Source organism: Gloeophyllum trabeum (genome assembly GCF_000344685.1).
Source record: "Gloeophyllum trabeum ATCC 11539 unplaced genomic scaffold GLOTRscaffold_00001, whole genome shotgun sequence".
Classification (NCBI taxonomy): Eukaryota; Fungi; Basidiomycota; class Agaricomycetes; order Gloeophyllales; family Gloeophyllaceae; genus Gloeophyllum; species Gloeophyllum trabeum.
This window is the reverse complement of record NW_006920410.1, coordinates 3,379,027-3,395,812: the sequence shown is the minus strand read 5'-3', so window position 1 is coordinate 3,395,812 and position 16,786 is coordinate 3,379,027. Positions and strand designations below refer to the sequence as shown.

Here is a 16,786-nt window from a genome sequence, read left to right as displayed (position 1 = left end):
ATTGCCGGATTCCTCGTTTTATTGCAACTTCATGTCCCAATCTTTTTGAGAAACTGTATCGTTCCGATGCATGGATGCTGAAGCACCTGTTGCATGCTGCACGAAGAAGCTGTACGTCGTTGTATCCTCGGCTTGTATGGTGGCAAACCGTGAGAACCACGAAAGCTATATAGTTTACGTAAGCAGACACACACGAACCTTTTGACTTCCTAGCATCGAATCTCCACCGCAGGCAGACACGCAAATCCACGGGCGAGGTGGGTCTCCTACTTGCGGAGGTTCTGACGGTCAGCTGAAACATAGACATTCTTGTTTGCAGCAAGACATTCCCCTAAGCCTCTATCAAAATGACCCACGACGCTGTTTGGTTCTCTCGCCCGAGGAAATATGGCAAGGGCAGCCGTCAATGGTGCGTCTTGCTATCAGTTCTTGGTGCTCTTGATCTGACGTCTTGTCAATGTAGCCGTCTGTGCGCGCACCAGGCTGGTCTCATCCGCAAGTATGGTCTTGACCTCTGCCGTCAATGCTTCCGGGAGAAGTCCAGCCAGATCGGTTTCGTGAAGGTACGTCTCAGATTGCGCAACCCCATGTCGTGTCTTATACTATGCGATAGAACCGGTGAAGCCTATTCGTCTCACCTAGCCTCTTTCTGTCTCTCTCACACCCTCATCTCGCTTTCTGCTCTCTCATGCATTCACACTCGGTGCTGTCTTGTATGCCTATGTCCATGTGACCAACGAGACATGATTCTGCAACTCAGATTGCCCGACCTAAGTGATGGAGCGACAGATTTGCCAGAGTAAGCCGTCGTCCGGGCCTTCCTTTGGACTTCGCAGAGATACAGTGCTGGTGTGGTGCAGGTGTCGGACCTTTTCCCTCGATATCTTGTATGAGCGAAAACAAGTTGGTTGCAGAATAACTACACAATGACAGACAAATAGCGCTGGGAGATATGCTATTAGACAAACGACCTGAGCCAGTGACAGTGGACAAAATACTTTACAAATGAAAGTACTGTGTATACAACGCAGGCAATAATAAAACGTGAGTTCGATACTAGGGAAAGCAAAATACGACCAAGTCAATAATGCGAATTCGGAATACAATGCGTGCTGGTATGTTATATCGACTGCCCGAGCAGGTCCGAGCGATGAGATGGCATAGTAAACAGTCAGGGGTGAGTCGAGCGATGGATATAATGTAGATGTCGGAGAATGTAAACGAGCATAAGACCTGTTCTTGAGTTTTACACATAGGGTATGGCTTGGGTAAACGAGCGGATGCCCTAATTCATCGTGACCTGGACGATTTTGGGGCGGACTAGATTACATTCCGTATCCGAAAGAGGTTCGCTGGTACGGGTCGTTCAGCGTTCCCGAGAGTCCGACACTGGCGAACGGGCCATTAACGTTCTGGAAGGTAGAAACGCCGTTGAACCCGCCTCCCATGGTGTGAGTGGGCGTCAGGCCCTGGGGAGATCCACCTTGGAGAACGTAAGAGTCTATCGAGTGCGGTTGCAACCCATGCAACTGAGAACCGTGGAGATGCGTCTGTGCGAGAGAGCCTTGGCCCGGTAGAGAGTACAGCCCATTCTGCGTGCCGTAGACGTCGGCTAATCCGTTACTTTGATGCAGACCTTGACCAGGAATATGACGGCTCCCCAGATGGGCACCACCTAGTCCTTGAACACTCAAGCTCATACCGGCCACGGACTGCTGTCCAGAGTAACCACCGAATTGCTCCATTTGCTGCTCGCGTTGCAACTTGTTTTGGATGCGCTTCCCGTATGGCGTGTTCCGAATCAGCGGCAAGACCGGCCGGATACCTTCAACAAGGAGAGCACGCTGGGTAGGTTCCGCATAATCCAATGCAGTCTACAGAACAGCATGAATCAGGGTCCCTAGAGGCTAACACAGCGACAAAACCAACTCGTACCTGGACGCAGTAATTGCCATACGAGTCACGCAACAGCTTCTCCAGGCGAGTGCGGTTCAACATTTCCTCAATTAACAACTTTCGAGTGCTGTGCTCAGCGACCCGTATACACTACATTAAACGTTAGCACCGGCTGCAAATCCTCTAACAGACCAACATACCTTCTCAATCACGTTGGAGCTGAACTTCTGCACGGAGAGCGCGCAGACGTTGCCCGTGAATTGACGAATAACGGCGTCACTGAAGCGATTGTCGTTCAGGTCTAGAATATATTGTACAACCTTTGAAGAAGGATTAGCTACACCATTCCAATACATCAACAAGGAGGTCTCCACTTACATAGTTGCCGTATGGGTCCTGAACTAGGGTAAGCGCGTTGTAAGTAATCTCGTTCACCAATTGAACACGTTGGTGATCAGATGCGTGATCAATGCATCGCTGCAAGACGCAGCATCCATGACGGTGAGTAGCGACTTCGACGCAGTTGGCCGCAACAGCGTTATAGATGAACTATCATGATTAGAAGATCAGCTCAAAGAGTCAAGCAAAGAAGCACTGATGCCATACCTGATTATCTTCCGGCGCAAGCTTGTTCAAGCACTTTTGAATTACGTGATTGCCATTCAGGTCCTTGATTAGCACTACAACATGAAGACTGAGGGCGACAATAATAGAGTGGATCTGAGCATAGTATCTATGATCAGTCTGCGTTCGTGATCCACCCGTAAGTGTTGAAGGTGGATTGAAACTAGCGATCAAACTTGCCTGTCTTCTAGTTGACAGGAAATCTATCATCTTCTGAACGGCCCGGGTGCCGTGCATGTTCAAGGAGATGTTCACCAGATCCTGTGCTACAGATTCGCAGATCACATTCCGTTGTTCATCGGTTGAGTACTCCAGCAACTTTTGGCACAAGTAGTTGCCGAAGGGGTCTGAATCACGCAGGTGAGGAGGTATATAGTGATGACCTGGCAGAGGACGTACCCGTCATCAAGTCCGCAAAATGACCAAAGGTCTCCCGGAAGATCATGTCCCGATGCTCAGGGACACCCTCCTCGAGCTTCTTCTGCAAGTACCGACAGCCATGCTGGTCCTTGCAGAGCCCCAAGATCTCGCCCTGCAGATCTTCCAGACGAGTGCCAGCGAACCGGTTAACTACAAAACGACGGTTAGTAGTCGCCTACGGCCACGTGGGGCACGGCACTCACACTCCCTGTCAACATCGCCGCGCTTATGCTTCGGACCGTGGAGCCCATTCATCTTAGCGTCCACCCCATTCACTCGGCTGCCCACACCATAACGAGAACCCTGGTTATTGTACAAGGCCGCAGACCCTGGCGCACCATTCAACGGGGTGTTGATACGCCCATTCGTGTCGAATCCGTAGGAATTATAGTTATTATCCAGGCCTGCATTGAGGCTGTACACGGATTCCCCGCCGTAGGACTGGGTGCCCCGACGGTAAGCAAGCTGGTCAAGCTAACATGTTACGAAAGGAGCTCACCTGCAGTGAATCATCGAGACTCGACTGGATGGAGTTGAACGTCAGCGGCGTCTGAGACCCGTCGTACTGAGCAGAAGGGGCTCTAGACAAAGACGCCCGAAGGTCCCCAGCACTACCGCTACCGTCACCTAACTGGCCTGACTGATTGGTCAGGCGACCGTTCAGGCCCTGCGCATCAGGAGACAAAGGGGTGCCCGGAGTCTTCAAGAACTGGGAGGCAACACTAGGTAACCCAGCCAGAGGGGTGCCCGGAACAGACCTCGTCGCAATGGACAATGGGTCCTGGATACCCAAGGGGGACCCCCGGCGAGAGTTAGCAAGACTCTGTTGCAGGTGAGGAGTGGTCGACGCAGACATAGTAGAGCCCAACTTGTTAGTCAAGTCGATGCCAGAACCCAAGTTCAGTGGCGGGTTGGTGACGGTGCGTCTGTCAGATCTCACAGGAAGACCATCCTGCCCACGAGTAAACTGCGGCCATTCCGAGGCCTTTTCGCGGGCCTCCAAGCCCCTACCAGCTAGCGACGGGCGAGGGGGAGTCTGAGACAGCGGAGCAAGGTCCAACGCGGCCGAAGAAGTCGACAGCTAGATCAGCGCGTCAGTGAACGGGATCTAGGCAACTTTCGGTGGCATGACGAAGAGAATAGGCTTTACCTTGTTCTGATACTGATATTTGTCGTCATCAGAGGTTGGAAGATGTCTCATGGCATCTAAGGGGACGGGATTGGGTATGCATACGGGCTGAGCAATGTAAGTGCACTCACTATGCATCTCTTGGTCGAGTTGCTCGTCCAACATCATCCCAGCATTGTACCCCTTCCCGTACGCACCGGCTGGCTCATCTCCAGACGCGCCACGACGCAGGACAGACACAGACGGAGTCCTGGATAGAGGAGAGGCCGTGCCATTGCTTTCTCCTGCCAAGGATAGGCCCTGCAAGTGACCAGCAAGCTCCTCGTCATGTTCGCTAGCGGACGTGCGACGACTGGCGGGCATGCTCTTCGCGCCGATGCGTCCATACGCCTGACCGGAGGAAGGGGCCAGACTCATCTCCGGGGAGTGGTTGACGGAGGGCGCGTACGTGACTGACTTGCGCTTGTCCGAGGTGGCAGTACCGGCTTTTGGCAAACGGTCCGAATCGAAAGCAGATGGAGCCAAGCCAGAAGCATAGCCAGAAGACATTTCCCCCACGAGAACCGCATTAACGCGTGGAGGGGTGGTGGGCGCCGAAACCGCCAAATGTTGGAGGGACGCACCAGAACTTGGGTCATAAGGAATGCTAAGGAGTTCCTGGGCCTGCTGGTGCTCTAGGACCCGCATTTGATCCTCGAACATTTTCCGCTGAAGGGCGCGCTGGCGCTCATGCTCCATGCGTTTGAGTTCCACGCGCTGCATAGCGTATCGGCCTTGAACAGGTTGAAAGGGACGAGAAGGAGAAGAGCAGCTTACAGCAGAGATGTCCGGCATATTAGTCCCCAGCCTCGCCGCCTATAACGAGAATACTTAGGATGGACCAAAAACGGCATAAATCAAGAATTTTGACTCACAGAGTCCGCCAAGTCCAAAAAGGCCGGTGGACTTTGTTTCCTTTGTTCGGAGGGGGGTCGATTATCGGTAGGTGAAGTAGAGGGTTCCAAAGTAGTGTTCATTGCGATGAGTTCAATTTGGTTCCAGGGCGGTGAGTGACAGACAAGAAACGGAGTGGAAGTAAGAAATAGAAAGCGATAAGCCTAGTTGCACAAGGGTAATCCTGTTCAAGGCCACCGTGTCGTCTTTAGCACGGCGCACTAGCATAATACGCGGCATCCGATCCGCACCTGCAAGCCACTTTTGAGCCCGTCTAGAAAGGACTGTTGTTACAATGCGGCGGAAACGGCCTGCGCACAGGGGGTCAGCACCGGTGCTGCGACCGCTGGCGCGCAGTCGACGAAGCACAGACCTTTTGTTTCACTGCAATGACCGAGAGGAAATTGCAAGCAAGGAGAGTTCGCTGTCGGCGGCTGGTGGAATTATATGGGGACTTGTAATAGGGACAAGAACTCTAAAAGATCACGGAGGTTACCAGACGTTACCCTGGTTTTTTCGGGCTCCGACCGAGGTCCATTCCGTTTATGGCTCGCTTCCGAATCATGTAAGCGCGGCCTTCTCTAAACTTTCTGCCCGCCCTTCACACCAATCACATCCCTTTCGCCGCTGTGGCGCATGGCGTTCCTCGCAGTCCTGCCTGTGCGAATCGAATATTCCTCGCCCTAGCCGACCGTGTGCGGCAGCGAAAGCCGTACTTACACACGCCGTACTCCGAGCGCATCATACGAAGCATGCAAATTCACCCGGCAACCCTTACCATCTTTACCAGGCCACCCCTTCCCGCGAAAACTTTCTCAAGTGGGAGGCCCAGATCTTCGCCAACCGTCAATCTAAAATCCAAATTTTGCCTCCGTTTCATATACCGCAGACGTTGCGAGATCTCTGTAGCCCACTGCCCCTTGCTCCCAGCTTCTTGAGGATCATTAAGTGGCTTCGTTATCGTCCTGCAACCTAGTCTGTATATACAACCCTAGCGTCCTTGGATCCCCCGCCGTCTTCTTGACGGCGTTCAACACTGAGACCTCTTCTGGGCATGCGTCTAGACGTCGTAATGGCGCGCAATTGAGAAGCGATCCAATACACGAACGTCAACAACCGGCAGGCAGAAATTTATCGTCTCCTCAGCATGGGCTTCTTGCTCGGAATGAAACTGCTTCCTTTGGATGGGTGGCGGCCATATCATTCTTCTCGTTGCGCGCAGAGACCACAGGCTGCAGCGTAACTGGAGCTGCTGGTAGACTGCCGGCAGCTGCCTGTTATGCCTGATGCTTACTAACGTACTGCAAGGCTATCAAGCACTGAGAGTTTGATTAAGTACAATGATGCAGCCGCCGTTTGTCTCCTTTTGAGCTGAAGCGCTGAAGCTTGAAGCTTGAAGCTTAAGTACCGTACCAGTGTACATGTAACGAAGATGACGAGGCTCCATCTCCATCAGTTGCGTCCTAGCAACAACTGTGGATTGACGGTGGACTTCAATTATGCAAGGCTCCGGTACTCCGATGGTCCCCGGAATCGGTCCTGCCCAGACCGCATTGGGACGAGCATACCAAGGCACCGTGTGTGGGTCCCCATGCGAGGTCTCCGCCGCTTGGCTGAAAGAAACACACCCCAGGCACCTCTTTAATTAGAAGAAGCACAGACAGATAAGTGGGCTATACGATAGGCGCGACAATATTAGTCGTCGGGGCAGCTACGTCCGGCCCACTGCCATCAGTCGCCTTCTCTGGCTGTGGAACAGCGCCGCTTCCAGAATTATCATTCACGAGCGACTTGGTTTCGTCGCCGTGCAAAGATACCCCGCGAATCGTGCGTCGGTCCTCTTCCTCGTCAACAGTCTGCTCTGACTGCGGATGCCGAGCATCACCGTTGCGCTCTGCATCTTGAGGTGGTTCAGGGGCATTCGACTTGGACGGCTTCGTGGACGGCCTATCCGAGCTTGAAGACCGAAGAAGCCCGAAAGGTGAAAGGGAGAAGAAAGGGCGTGACATTCTCGAGAAGGCACTGTTGTCAGCGCTAGCAGCCGTGGGGGTTGTACTCCCGCTAACCGGAGGGGTTGTCTCGCCCGCAACTTGATGGTCGCCGGCTACGATAGTAGAAGATGAGTCGATAGCTGGCAAAGGCGATTCTGCACGTGAAGAAGGCTGAGAATCTTCGGGGACGGGTATGCTGGATTTGATCGAGCGGTCAAACCTCTGACGAAGGCAGCCTCAGTAGTGCACATTACTCACGGTAAGTGTACACCATCTCCAGCGCTAAGAGTGAGCAACAAGTTATTTAGGTTAGGGAGGGTATAGCGTGTATCAGCAGCACGCAGTTCTCGCTCGGTCATTAACTATAAGGGCGTCAATATCATCTGGCGAAGTTGTACAAAAAGAACAGTACACGTTACCATTTCTATGTCTTTATTTAGTAAGTATACACCATACTCGAATCTATAGGTGTCGACTCCCTTAGAGTAGAGGGGGAACCTAAAAAATTTGAGATGACCGATATATGAAGTAAAAGTTGTAACTGACATCCTGGGCCCCACCATGGTCGAGATACCATCTCTGACAAGGCTCCTACTTCCTATGCACGTCACAGGATACACGAGCCTTATCCCCATGTACGCTGCCAGCAACTGGACTACCTGGGCCGCATATCCCAGAGCGGTAGCTACCGTATCTTCATTGATGTCTTTGCGAGAGGGGACCGACAGAGGTGGCGCAGGGTCTGTCGAGCCTGAGGGTATAGGTAGTGGCACATCAAGGATGGTGTAGAGTAAATCGGGTGTAGTAGAGAGTAGCTCGATGGGGAAGATACTGGCAAGAGTGGCCACCAGCGTTGTGCGCACGGGAGAGAAATTACTACGGAGGGAGGACAACTGCTCACTGGGAAGGGATGCCATCTATGAGTATAGTGCCGTGAGAATCGTTCTGTCGCCGCTTACCGCATGTCTTCCAACTCTTCGTCTATCTCGTGCTCACCGAATATATCCAGTTGGAGCTCTTCCCGCGCTTGCCGGAGAACGTCACGCCGTCGGCGAAGATCCTCCGCTCGGGACCGGATCCGCGTCCTGACTACGAAGGCGAAAACTAAGACTTGCAGTGGATGGATAGGAGGAAAGACCTACAGTCGTTCGACGTCCCTTCGACCTCCTTGATCTCAGAATGAAGCTGATCCACCCATGCTTGTCGTTCCGACACTTCGCGTTTCTTTCAGCACGAAAACTTGAGAATGTGGATATGCGGAGAAGGACGATGAAGGGGAAGGCCAGGAACGATGCACGGGAGTGTGGCAAAAGTGACAACGCGGTGCTTACCAGATCGTTTAACCCGTCGTTAACCAGGTTGTCGACGTTCTGTAGAATCTGGGAAAGCGACTGCTTGGTATCTAATATACATGCCTGCAGCGTGACCAGTCTTGCCGAGCAACCACTGATTAGCAGTAAATGACGTGACGAAGTAGCACAACTAACCTGACAAGGTCCTGCCAACTTGCCGTCTTTGAGCTTTCAGGATGTCTCTTGGATCTTGTAACCTGAGCAGTATTCTGATCCCCTCGTATACTCGATGCCCGAGCCCTGGCATCGTCCAGTCCAGATGTGGATGCTGGAACGATGATGTCTCCAGCGCTGCCTAACGTCGTGACCGATGGCTGCTCCAGATCGGAGTTGTAGCCGCCAGATGGGGAAGGAGGGCGAGGACTGTTTGGAGGTAAGGATCGACGCGGTACGTAGTAGGTACGCCCGAAGGGGGTGAATGTGATTGTCAGCGTGTTGAAGGCAATATGCGACGAGTGGGAAGCGAGCTACAAATACGGCACGATATAAGGTCAGGGAAAATGGAACGAATATTGAGATACGTACGTCTTCAGTACAAGGCGTAAGGTCAGTGAATTTGACGTCCCACTTCTCTAGGACATGCCAAGTCGTACTCTCGTCGGAATGAATGCACGAATCAATCGCCTTCTCCTTACCCTTTCCATTCGATAACTTGTCCGTACCCCAGCCGCGGCCTACCTTGCCCCATAATTCGACTTTTATGTCTTGGGCATTCAAATCAGTCCATGCAGGAAAGTCGTGCCCCGATGCCGGATCAAGAGAAAAGTACGGGTTGGTGGATGGTCTGTGGATGGGAGAAATATAGTCAGGGACCCTGATTGAATGTGCAGCGGCTCCTGCGGACGGGAAAGCCTGAGGAGCGGTAGCGTTGTTGCCAGAGCCATCACTTCGCAAACGAGAGCCAACCTGACTTGACTTGGTACGCGAATGGGATGGCATAGCCTGGCTCCGTGTCGGGCTGGGAGGACTGGACTCTGAGGAAGACGACCGGAGTGACGAGGACGTGGGCCTAGTACGGCTCATATGCTGAGGGCTAACACTACTTGCTGAGGAACCGCGCTTATGCTTGGGTGCGGAAACCGTGCCCTTTGTGTTATGAGTGCCCAAAGCCGGAGACACAGGCCTAGAGGCAGATGCGAGATCCGTTGATTTGACATGACGCAGCGAAGACGGCGCACTGCCGACACTGGACTCTGCATAGGATGGGGGAACAGTAATGGTAATGAAGGTTTCGACAAGCCGAGAGGACACAATCTTCTCCAGACTGCATTGAGAATTATCAGGTAACAACCGCGATAACGGCGCAGGGGTTACAGGAGGTACGTTGTTCTCTTCGGTGATACCGACCGAACTCGTCCCAAGACTGCGATACGAACCGGTAGACGTGGTTCGTTTGTGGACAGGTCTGCTACTGGAAGGGGAGCCGTACACTTGGGAATGCCTCCGTAATGATCCTGCGTGCGGACTTGACCCGCCAGCTGCCTGACCCAGGAAACTCACTTTCGAAGCAGCCCTCCGTCTCTGTGTATCGTCAATTGTCGCCGCATTGTGTACATCTTCGCTGTCCTCAGACTGGGTGGTTTTAGTAGTCACGACGGAGCTCGAGGATATCCTGCGCCCTCTGCGTCTCCCCACTGTCAGATCTAAGTCGTCTGAAAGCCGGCCAAGTGAGGTAAATTGTGACTGTTCCGACGGCTGGGTCATAGCAGTCGCAAACGAATCGCGAACTGGGAAGGGGGTGAGATTCCGCACTTGTACGGCGGTAACGTTGCGCAACCGACGCTGGAGGTTGTTCGATTGGGCTGTCTTGAGCAAAAATAAGGCAATACGTAGCAGAAGTAAGACTCACCAGCATCATCCCGTCTCCTGTAGAGCTGGGATCCATGCATTCATCCTGAGTATCGTCCGTACCCATACTACGCGCTCGTGCAACAGTGCAATGCTACGAGGTTTTCTCCGTGGAATATAAAATGCTCAGCAAATTCTGGTTCAGCGAAAATTTCTAGACTGTCCAAGTCTCATAGGAAAGTGAAGCAAGTGGAACCTCGCCGAGGGTAGAACATAGAATCCAGGTCGCCGTACTTGACAGATGTGGCAAGCGTTCGGAAGTCCGAAGCACTAATCGGGTATTGCCACATCCTTTCGAAGCCAACTCTACACTGACCGCCACTTGCCCCGCAATCCGACGCTATAATCGCTTGTATCAACGACAAACAGACTTATCTGTGCTGACTATAATACCTTTGTTCTTACCATCTCTATAATATGCCTCCGAGACCGAGACCTCGCAAGGTTTCTTCAGCATCGAACAAGGGTTCGCCGGCACTAGCGGCCAAACCTTCGCCGATGAAGGATTTGCCCATGCCACCCCCTCCCGTCCCTCCAGCTCCGCAGGGTGTACTTGAGCCAGAAATGAACGCCCTTCAAGGGTGTTTGAGGGTGCGCGTAGCTTCCTGCTCCCCATGAACGTGCCATAAGACGTCTGCTCGACAGAACGCTATAGTGAAGACCGGTCAAGTCTGCCAATTCTACACCGAAGTCTCCAGACTGTAAGTTGCTATCATCAACAGGCGTGGAAGAAATGTTAACGGAGTATCAGCGGGCTCCAAGGCCATGCACCTCATCCCCCGCGGTCTTTGGTAGCTTCGCTTGGCCGGGAAGTCGAGAAGTACGACCAGTTGTGCGATGCCATGGAGGCACATTTGGTAGGTACCCTCATGTGAGCGTCAGAGCTGTGTAATAAGTGGACACCAGGTCCGCGCGATTGCCGTACTACAAAGGGATATCGACCGTGAACGGAACCGTCTGAAAGAGGCTGAACTAGCTGCAAAGGCCTCTGAAGACCAGAAGAAAGCCGAGAAGCAAGAGGCTGCTGCATCCGCCTTACCCGCTTCACCCTCTAGTGAACAAGCCACGCAGCTCGCCACAGAGGACGTCAGCAGGCAGCCCCCGCCGAACAGGACTCCGCAAATGACGCCTCCCAGCGGCGCCCTAGCACCCTCCCACAGTGGCCGGCGGCCATCCGCCATTTCCCTCTCCTCCCTCCACCGCCCCGCCTTCCCTCACAAGCTCGATCTCTCATCGACCGCGCTCAAACTCGACGAAACCGACATCCTTGGCCAGAACCCCCTGGCCTCCCCCGTCACTTTAGCGCCGAGATCGGCTCGGCCGACCGCTGCATCTGAATTCCCGCCCGACTTCCTGACCGCTCTGGCGTCTGCCGACGCGTCTGAGCGGTCCGTCGACATCGACCTGTCAGGCTCGGATCCCGTACCATCGACGTCCCACGAGACGGGCGCGGGCAGCTCGGCGGATATGCCTATCGAGCTGGATCTCGATATGGACCTGGGTAATAGCGCAAACCTGGTCGACGATATGGCGAAGAACTTATTTCGCAACTCCGCGCCGTCTGACAACAATGCGAACGCTTCGGTACAGGACCTCATGAACCAAGCCCAGTCTGCTTCGGCTGGTCTCGATGGCGCAGGAAGTCAACAGCAAGACGGCATGGATATCTTCAATGCGTTGTCCAGCTCGGACCAGACTCAGGAAGGCCACGAGATCTTTGGGTCGCTGCATGGACCAGAACAGGGCCAGGAGAATCCTCCGCAGGGTCAATCTCACCTTGAGCTAGGGTCTGGCATGCCCAGCTCCTCCAACTCAGCACCGTCCCCCGGCTCCATCTTGGCTGGGTTGAACCCTTCCTCTGCCGCTCCTGACGCCGCCTCGCAATCCATGGATCAAGTGCCCGCGTTGGGAACGCCTTTCGGAATGAATTTAGACCTGTCAAACATGTCTAATTTCGATCCCGACTTCGACTTTGGTCAGGCTGAGAACCCTAATTTCGCTGAAATGGAGGCATTATTCGACCTTACAGGCGAACCCGAGGGTGAGCGGCCCAAGGAGGGCTCGTAGAAATAGCATAGGTTAGATCGGAGGACTCCGCTATTTTTCTGTACAGTTCATGTAGCATCACTATGTATCATCAGTTTTGCTATGCTTCGGCACTATCAGGTCTCGGACCGCTCATGTCAGTGGTATTGACAACTGCCGAATCCACAGTGCATTCAAGACTTCCAAGAACATAATAGCGTGATGGCTGCAAGTATCAATGGCGAACATTCGCGTGCAACGATAATCGATGTAATAAACAAACAAACAAGTGATAAACATCAGACTTCAGCTACCAGGAATTTCTCAAGCCTTTTCCTGAGGGGATGGTCCGCTCGTATCCCACATGTCTTGAGGCATATGAGAAGCCCCGAAGCGAGCCTTCTCTTCTCATCCTCATCCCCTCCCTTTGTCTCGAGCAACTCCTTCACAGATCTAGCCAACCTTCCTTTCGGACCCGGAGTCTTATCCCCGTTACTTGGGGGAGGCCTTTTGTTCTTGCCGCTCTTCTTTTTCACCTTCGGTATAGCCAGAAGGGGCTCGATAACATCGATTCGGAACCGTCTGTACGCTAGAGAAAGCAGAGGTACGACTCGATCGGGAGGGCTTGCGGCTTCAGCGTACGCTTCCGCCTGACTATAAAGCTCCGCGGGCCCTCCATCCTTGTAGCCGTACTTCTTCAACTCCTCTGTTCTCCTCTCCTTCAGCCTCTGCGAGATCTGCTCACGGTCGTCATCTTCAGTGATTGTCTTAGCAACGGCGTCAAGCACGTCATTCAAACGCAACCAGCCTCTGTCTTCGTCGACTGCGCGTTTCACGTAGTGCCGGTTGACATAGTTAAGTAGTCGGTTGATCGACTTAGCCCCAGCTGAGTAGCGGTTGAAGCAGGGGATAAGATAGTGGACCAAGGTCGAGTCGTCGTGCGGGGTTCCCAGCAGGACCTCGCGAGCGGTCGCCCCAAAGTAATCGTCGAGCTGGTGGTAAAGGTCCATTCCACTGACCGCCGACGTCCCCTTGCCCTTATCTCCACGAGCAGGAGGCGGATTGTACTGCGCCTCCGTGGACTTATTCGTAAAGTAGTTGTACACGGCGGTATGGACGCCCATATGATAGGCTGGGTCAATCGCCGGTGCCTTCGTAAGGTCGTTGGTCGGAGACCGGATGATATGATCGAGTGCAGGTACCATGTAGCCCCACAGAGCGGGCAGGGACGCGCTCGGGTTCGCGCTCCCAGTAGCGGGGTTTGCCATTAGAGGTAGAACGACAGGCCTCGATCCTCCATTCGCGCTACAGCCGCTTCCACTCTGCATCGCGGTGGCAAGTGTCTCGCGTGTAACGCGATATTGGCGGCAAGTAACGACGTCTGTGTAGGACCCTAGGTGAGACAAACGCGACGGTGAAGACTGCACGAAGAGAAAGCGCAGTGGATGTTGATATCGAGCGTCAAGGCTTATGTTTGGCGTTTAGGAGCAGCACGGAGTCGGCGTAGGCGGACGGAAGTAACTGACGCTCGCGTTCAAAAATAACAGTTCTGAGCGCTCTGATTGGCTCAGCTCTTCCTAGATCGTGGCATAGCACTGCCTCAATCCCGCCTATTAACTTATAGTGTAACTTATAGTGACTTACACTTACTGCGATCGGCCATTGGCTCAGGTTGTGCCAGTGGCATGGCCGAAGTAACAGAGACCATAGACCACTCATAAAATGCCACGAAGCATATGGCGATCATTTCATTACTCTTATATGGGGTATACCTACGATGAATACGGAGCGTGCAGTGGAGGGTAAATTTGAGGGACCATGACGAGCACGAAAATTATTTTCGTGTATGAAGGCATTCCGTATACCCAAGGCAATCAGTTCAGTTGGACCATGAGAAGATATCGGACACGTATTTGGGCCACATTGTATACAATGTACTGCAACAGGGGTTGAGCTGTCAATCTGAGACACTCGTCACTGAACACTCGCCTCGTTGTACTGCAGGTAAGCATTCGGAGAGTTGACATCTTGTCCACCTCCCTTCGGCATCTCGCAACCTTTGAGCTCCGGGTTGCCCAGCACCTCGCCGGCGTCTTGCCAATCAACAGGTTGAGTTCTACCTAAACCCAGGGTACAGCTGGTAATAGTATATTAGCATTCGGCATAGCGCACAGGAAGGCGGATGACCAACAGTTTTCCCTCCGCTTTGCATTCCTCAGCGGCATTGGAGTTGGCGCCGTACTGCTCGAAGAACGGTTTGACGGCGACCTCGCAGAGGAGCAAGATACCGACGCCGTTGCTCAGGCTGTGGCCAGACGTGAACGACACAGCGCCAGCTTCGATTAAGGCACTTACTGGGTATAGCAGTATCCGGCGGACTGATATTGAACAAAACTGTTAGCAATGCCTTCCAAGGTGGGAATACGTACGGTCCGCTCACTTTCGACATCATCTGAACGTTTGATTAATTAAATGACCAAAAGAGAAGTATAACACCCACATCCGCGAAATAGACACCCTTGCCAAACATGTACCCTGGTAGGCCGTCAGGGACAGCGGGAGTTCAAATAAACCTATCATCTTACCATTCACGGGAGCTGGGTTGCATCGCAGGCTATGAGTTGAGAATACATTCGCGACCACCTCAGGACACACCTTCGGGAGGCGCGATGCGCAGGCCCTGACTTAAAATACCAGCGAAATTCGTGGACCGAGAACCGTGCCATAACAATCGACGCTTTCCTTGCTCCAGCTTGTCGAACCCCGCATTGTGCCAGGCTTCCGTCTCACTTTGCCTGTATGCAAAGTAGTCAGTCCCAGACATTCCCTCAGCAGCCTTCGTACTGGGGGAAATTACCTCTCGACTGCGAAAATGTTCAGGACCTTCGCCTGGAAGCGATGCGTCGCTCCGTGCGTGTCCCGAGCGTACTTCTCCAAGGCAGCAAACTCAGAATTCCCTCGATCAAGCGGGTCCATACGGGACAGTTTCAGCGACTTGAAGTGCGCGTCCAGAGGATTTAAAGGTTTCCCGTCTTCGTCAGTCATGATAGTCGACTTGATCAGCTCCTGCGCGACTTCCTGTAGTGCATTATGTCTGTCAGCGCAGTCACGCTATCCAGGGAGAAGGATAACACGAACCATGTCGCCGAGAGCGTCGACGAGCTCCAATTCCTGCACGGCGCTCGGTCAATATCCACGACCAGGGATCAGATGTATGATATACCTTCTTTAACGTGGCCATGTTATCGATAACCACGGGTCGGTTACGCCCAAAAGCATGAGGGATGATCCTGAGTTGCGATAGGATGAGTGTGAACTGCATGCCGAGAGCTGCGAGCAAACTCACGAATAATATCTTCCGCTCAATTCTTCGCAAGCATTCCGCTGTCCGCCCATCTGCACCGCACTGTCGCAGTTCGGTTTTTCGATAACCTCAGCCAGGGCCTGATAGGATGATGCGTCAGCCTGCTATCGCTTTGGAATGGTAGGCCAGTCCGTGCCTTTAATGCTGCAAAGCCGTTCAAGATGGTGGACTTGGAGAGTTTGCCTGCGCAACGACACAAATTTAGCACAGCCAGGGTACTTTGTACAAGACTCCTTTACCCAGTGGCAGTTTGTTTGCGTCGTAGTTCATAGATGTCAAGGCGGCATCAGCAAGCCTGGCGATGATTAACTAACACGCAGGAGGAGCGGAGAAGCGATGGGTTCTCACTTCGACGAAAAGATGATTTGACAGAAGGACTGCAAATATGGTCAGGGTTTGTTTGGCGCAAATATCGACAACCTCAAACCTGTAGCTCAGGAGCCAACTCAGACGCTGGCGGCTTCGCCTCTTCCTTTTTCTTCTTCTCCTTTGAGGACGACCCCTCTTCTTTGTCTTCGTCTTTCTCCTCCTCAAATGAACGTTCTGGTAACCAATCTCAACCGTTAAAATTTGGCTAAGACCCTTGTGACGCACCTATCCACACATACTTTCCTGCAGGAAGCAGGAAGCGTAGTTGAGCACCCCTGTCGATGGAGTCTGCTATAAGATGACTTACCCTTCTTCGCGGTCATGCCATGCCTCTGCTCCCAATTCACGCCGGCTTTCGTCTTGAACTGCTTCTTGAACTCTTGGACAGCCCTTGCAGGGTCCCACGGACCCTACCATCGCGACCCGTGAGCCACAGCCCTTACCCATGAGTGACTGTCGACCCTTACCTTCACCTGGCTCTGGCCATTCTCGCCGATGCGGCCCCAGCGGACGAACAGTTGACATGTGCTTGTGTTACCGATGGGATGCAATACCTGGATCACGTAGAATCTGGGAAGTACCGTTAGGCACTCCGTAGTGGCTAGCTGGTGTTCCGGCACTCAACTTGTTTGAATTTTTGCTTCCAGAGATGTCCGTCTGATTGAGCATAGCGTCCCATACACCCTCCGCGTCGGCGTAGACTTGATGCGTATCTGCCCGAGTTCATTATTACCGTAGAACAGGCATGTAATAGTATATTAGGCGTACAAACAAAACCAGACCGAGGATCCACGGGCGCTGCACCACGTTTGAGTACGGTAACCTACGGAAAGCC

The 16,786-nt window shown here is 53.1% G+C and overlaps 6 protein-coding genes across 6 annotated transcripts; 2 read left to right on the top strand and 4 right to left on the bottom strand.

The window, feature by feature from the left end:
• Positions 1-347: 347 nt before the first annotated feature.
• Positions 348-622, top strand: GLOTRDRAFT_124848 (ribosomal protein S14; the record flags this gene model as incomplete). Its single annotated transcript, XM_007863174.1, has 3 exons — positions 348-409; positions 464-563; positions 614-622. The coding sequence occupies 3 exons, from the start codon at positions 348-350 to the stop codon at positions 620-622; spliced, it is 171 nt and encodes a 56-aa protein (XP_007861365.1).
• GLOTRDRAFT_98012 (ARM repeat-containing protein) lies at positions 464-5,462 on the bottom strand. The gene is made up of 17 exons (XM_007863173.1): positions 5,376-5,462; positions 5,254-5,313; positions 4,984-5,186; positions 4,886-4,924; positions 4,693-4,825; positions 4,201-4,554; positions 4,091-4,146; positions 3,440-4,021; positions 3,144-3,381; positions 2,920-3,090; positions 2,701-2,867; positions 2,503-2,616; positions 2,275-2,445; positions 2,097-2,216; positions 1,936-2,046; positions 614-1,874; positions 464-563 (listed from the first exon to the last, which is right to left on the bottom strand). Exons 3-16 carry the CDS (start codon positions 5,083-5,085, stop codon positions 1,326-1,328), a joined length of 2,907 nt encoding a protein of 968 aa, XP_007861364.1. The 5' UTR covers positions 5,086-5,186; positions 5,254-5,313; positions 5,376-5,462; the 3' UTR covers positions 464-563; positions 614-1,325.
• A 1,131-nt stretch (positions 5,463-6,593) lies between these two features.
• On the bottom strand, positions 6,594-10,063 carry GLOTRDRAFT_135667 (uncharacterized protein). Its single transcript, XM_007863172.1, has 9 exons — positions 8,871-10,063; positions 8,481-8,812; positions 8,325-8,424; positions 8,136-8,217; positions 7,953-8,082; positions 7,540-7,893; positions 7,413-7,491; positions 7,252-7,355; positions 6,594-7,189 (listed from the first exon to the last, which is right to left on the bottom strand). The coding sequence occupies exons 1-9, from the start codon at positions 10,047-10,049 to the stop codon at positions 6,676-6,678; spliced, it is 2,874 nt and encodes a 957-aa protein (XP_007861363.1). The 5' UTR covers positions 10,050-10,063; the 3' UTR covers positions 6,594-6,675.
• Positions 10,064-10,841: 778 nt separating this feature from the next.
• On the top strand, positions 10,842-12,260 carry GLOTRDRAFT_32415 (uncharacterized protein; the record flags this gene model as incomplete). Its single annotated transcript, XM_007862115.1, has 3 exons — positions 10,842-10,894; positions 10,945-11,050; positions 11,100-12,260. Coding segments are annotated over 3 exons (1,320 nt in total), but the record flags the coding sequence as incomplete, so codon positions are not given.
• A 257-nt stretch (positions 12,261-12,517) lies between these two features.
• Positions 12,518-13,486, bottom strand: GLOTRDRAFT_124844 (uncharacterized protein; the record flags this gene model as incomplete). The annotated part of the gene is made up of 1 exon (XM_007863171.1): positions 12,518-13,486. One exon carries the CDS (start codon positions 13,484-13,486, stop codon positions 12,518-12,520), a length of 969 nt encoding a protein of 322 aa, XP_007861362.1.
• Positions 13,487-14,192: 706 nt separating this feature from the next.
• Positions 14,193-16,774, bottom strand: GLOTRDRAFT_29972 (PARP-domain-containing protein; the record flags this gene model as incomplete). Its single annotated transcript, XM_007861971.1, has 15 exons — positions 14,193-14,355; positions 14,410-14,523; positions 14,574-14,596; positions 14,719-14,753; positions 14,874-15,013; positions 15,076-15,296; positions 15,357-15,389; positions 15,442-15,508; positions 15,565-15,662; positions 16,010-16,125; positions 16,177-16,194; positions 16,259-16,361; positions 16,413-16,521; positions 16,577-16,664; positions 16,720-16,774. Coding segments are annotated over 15 exons (1,383 nt in total), but the record flags the coding sequence as incomplete, so codon positions are not given.
• Between the last annotated feature and the right edge of the window lie 12 nt (positions 16,775-16,786).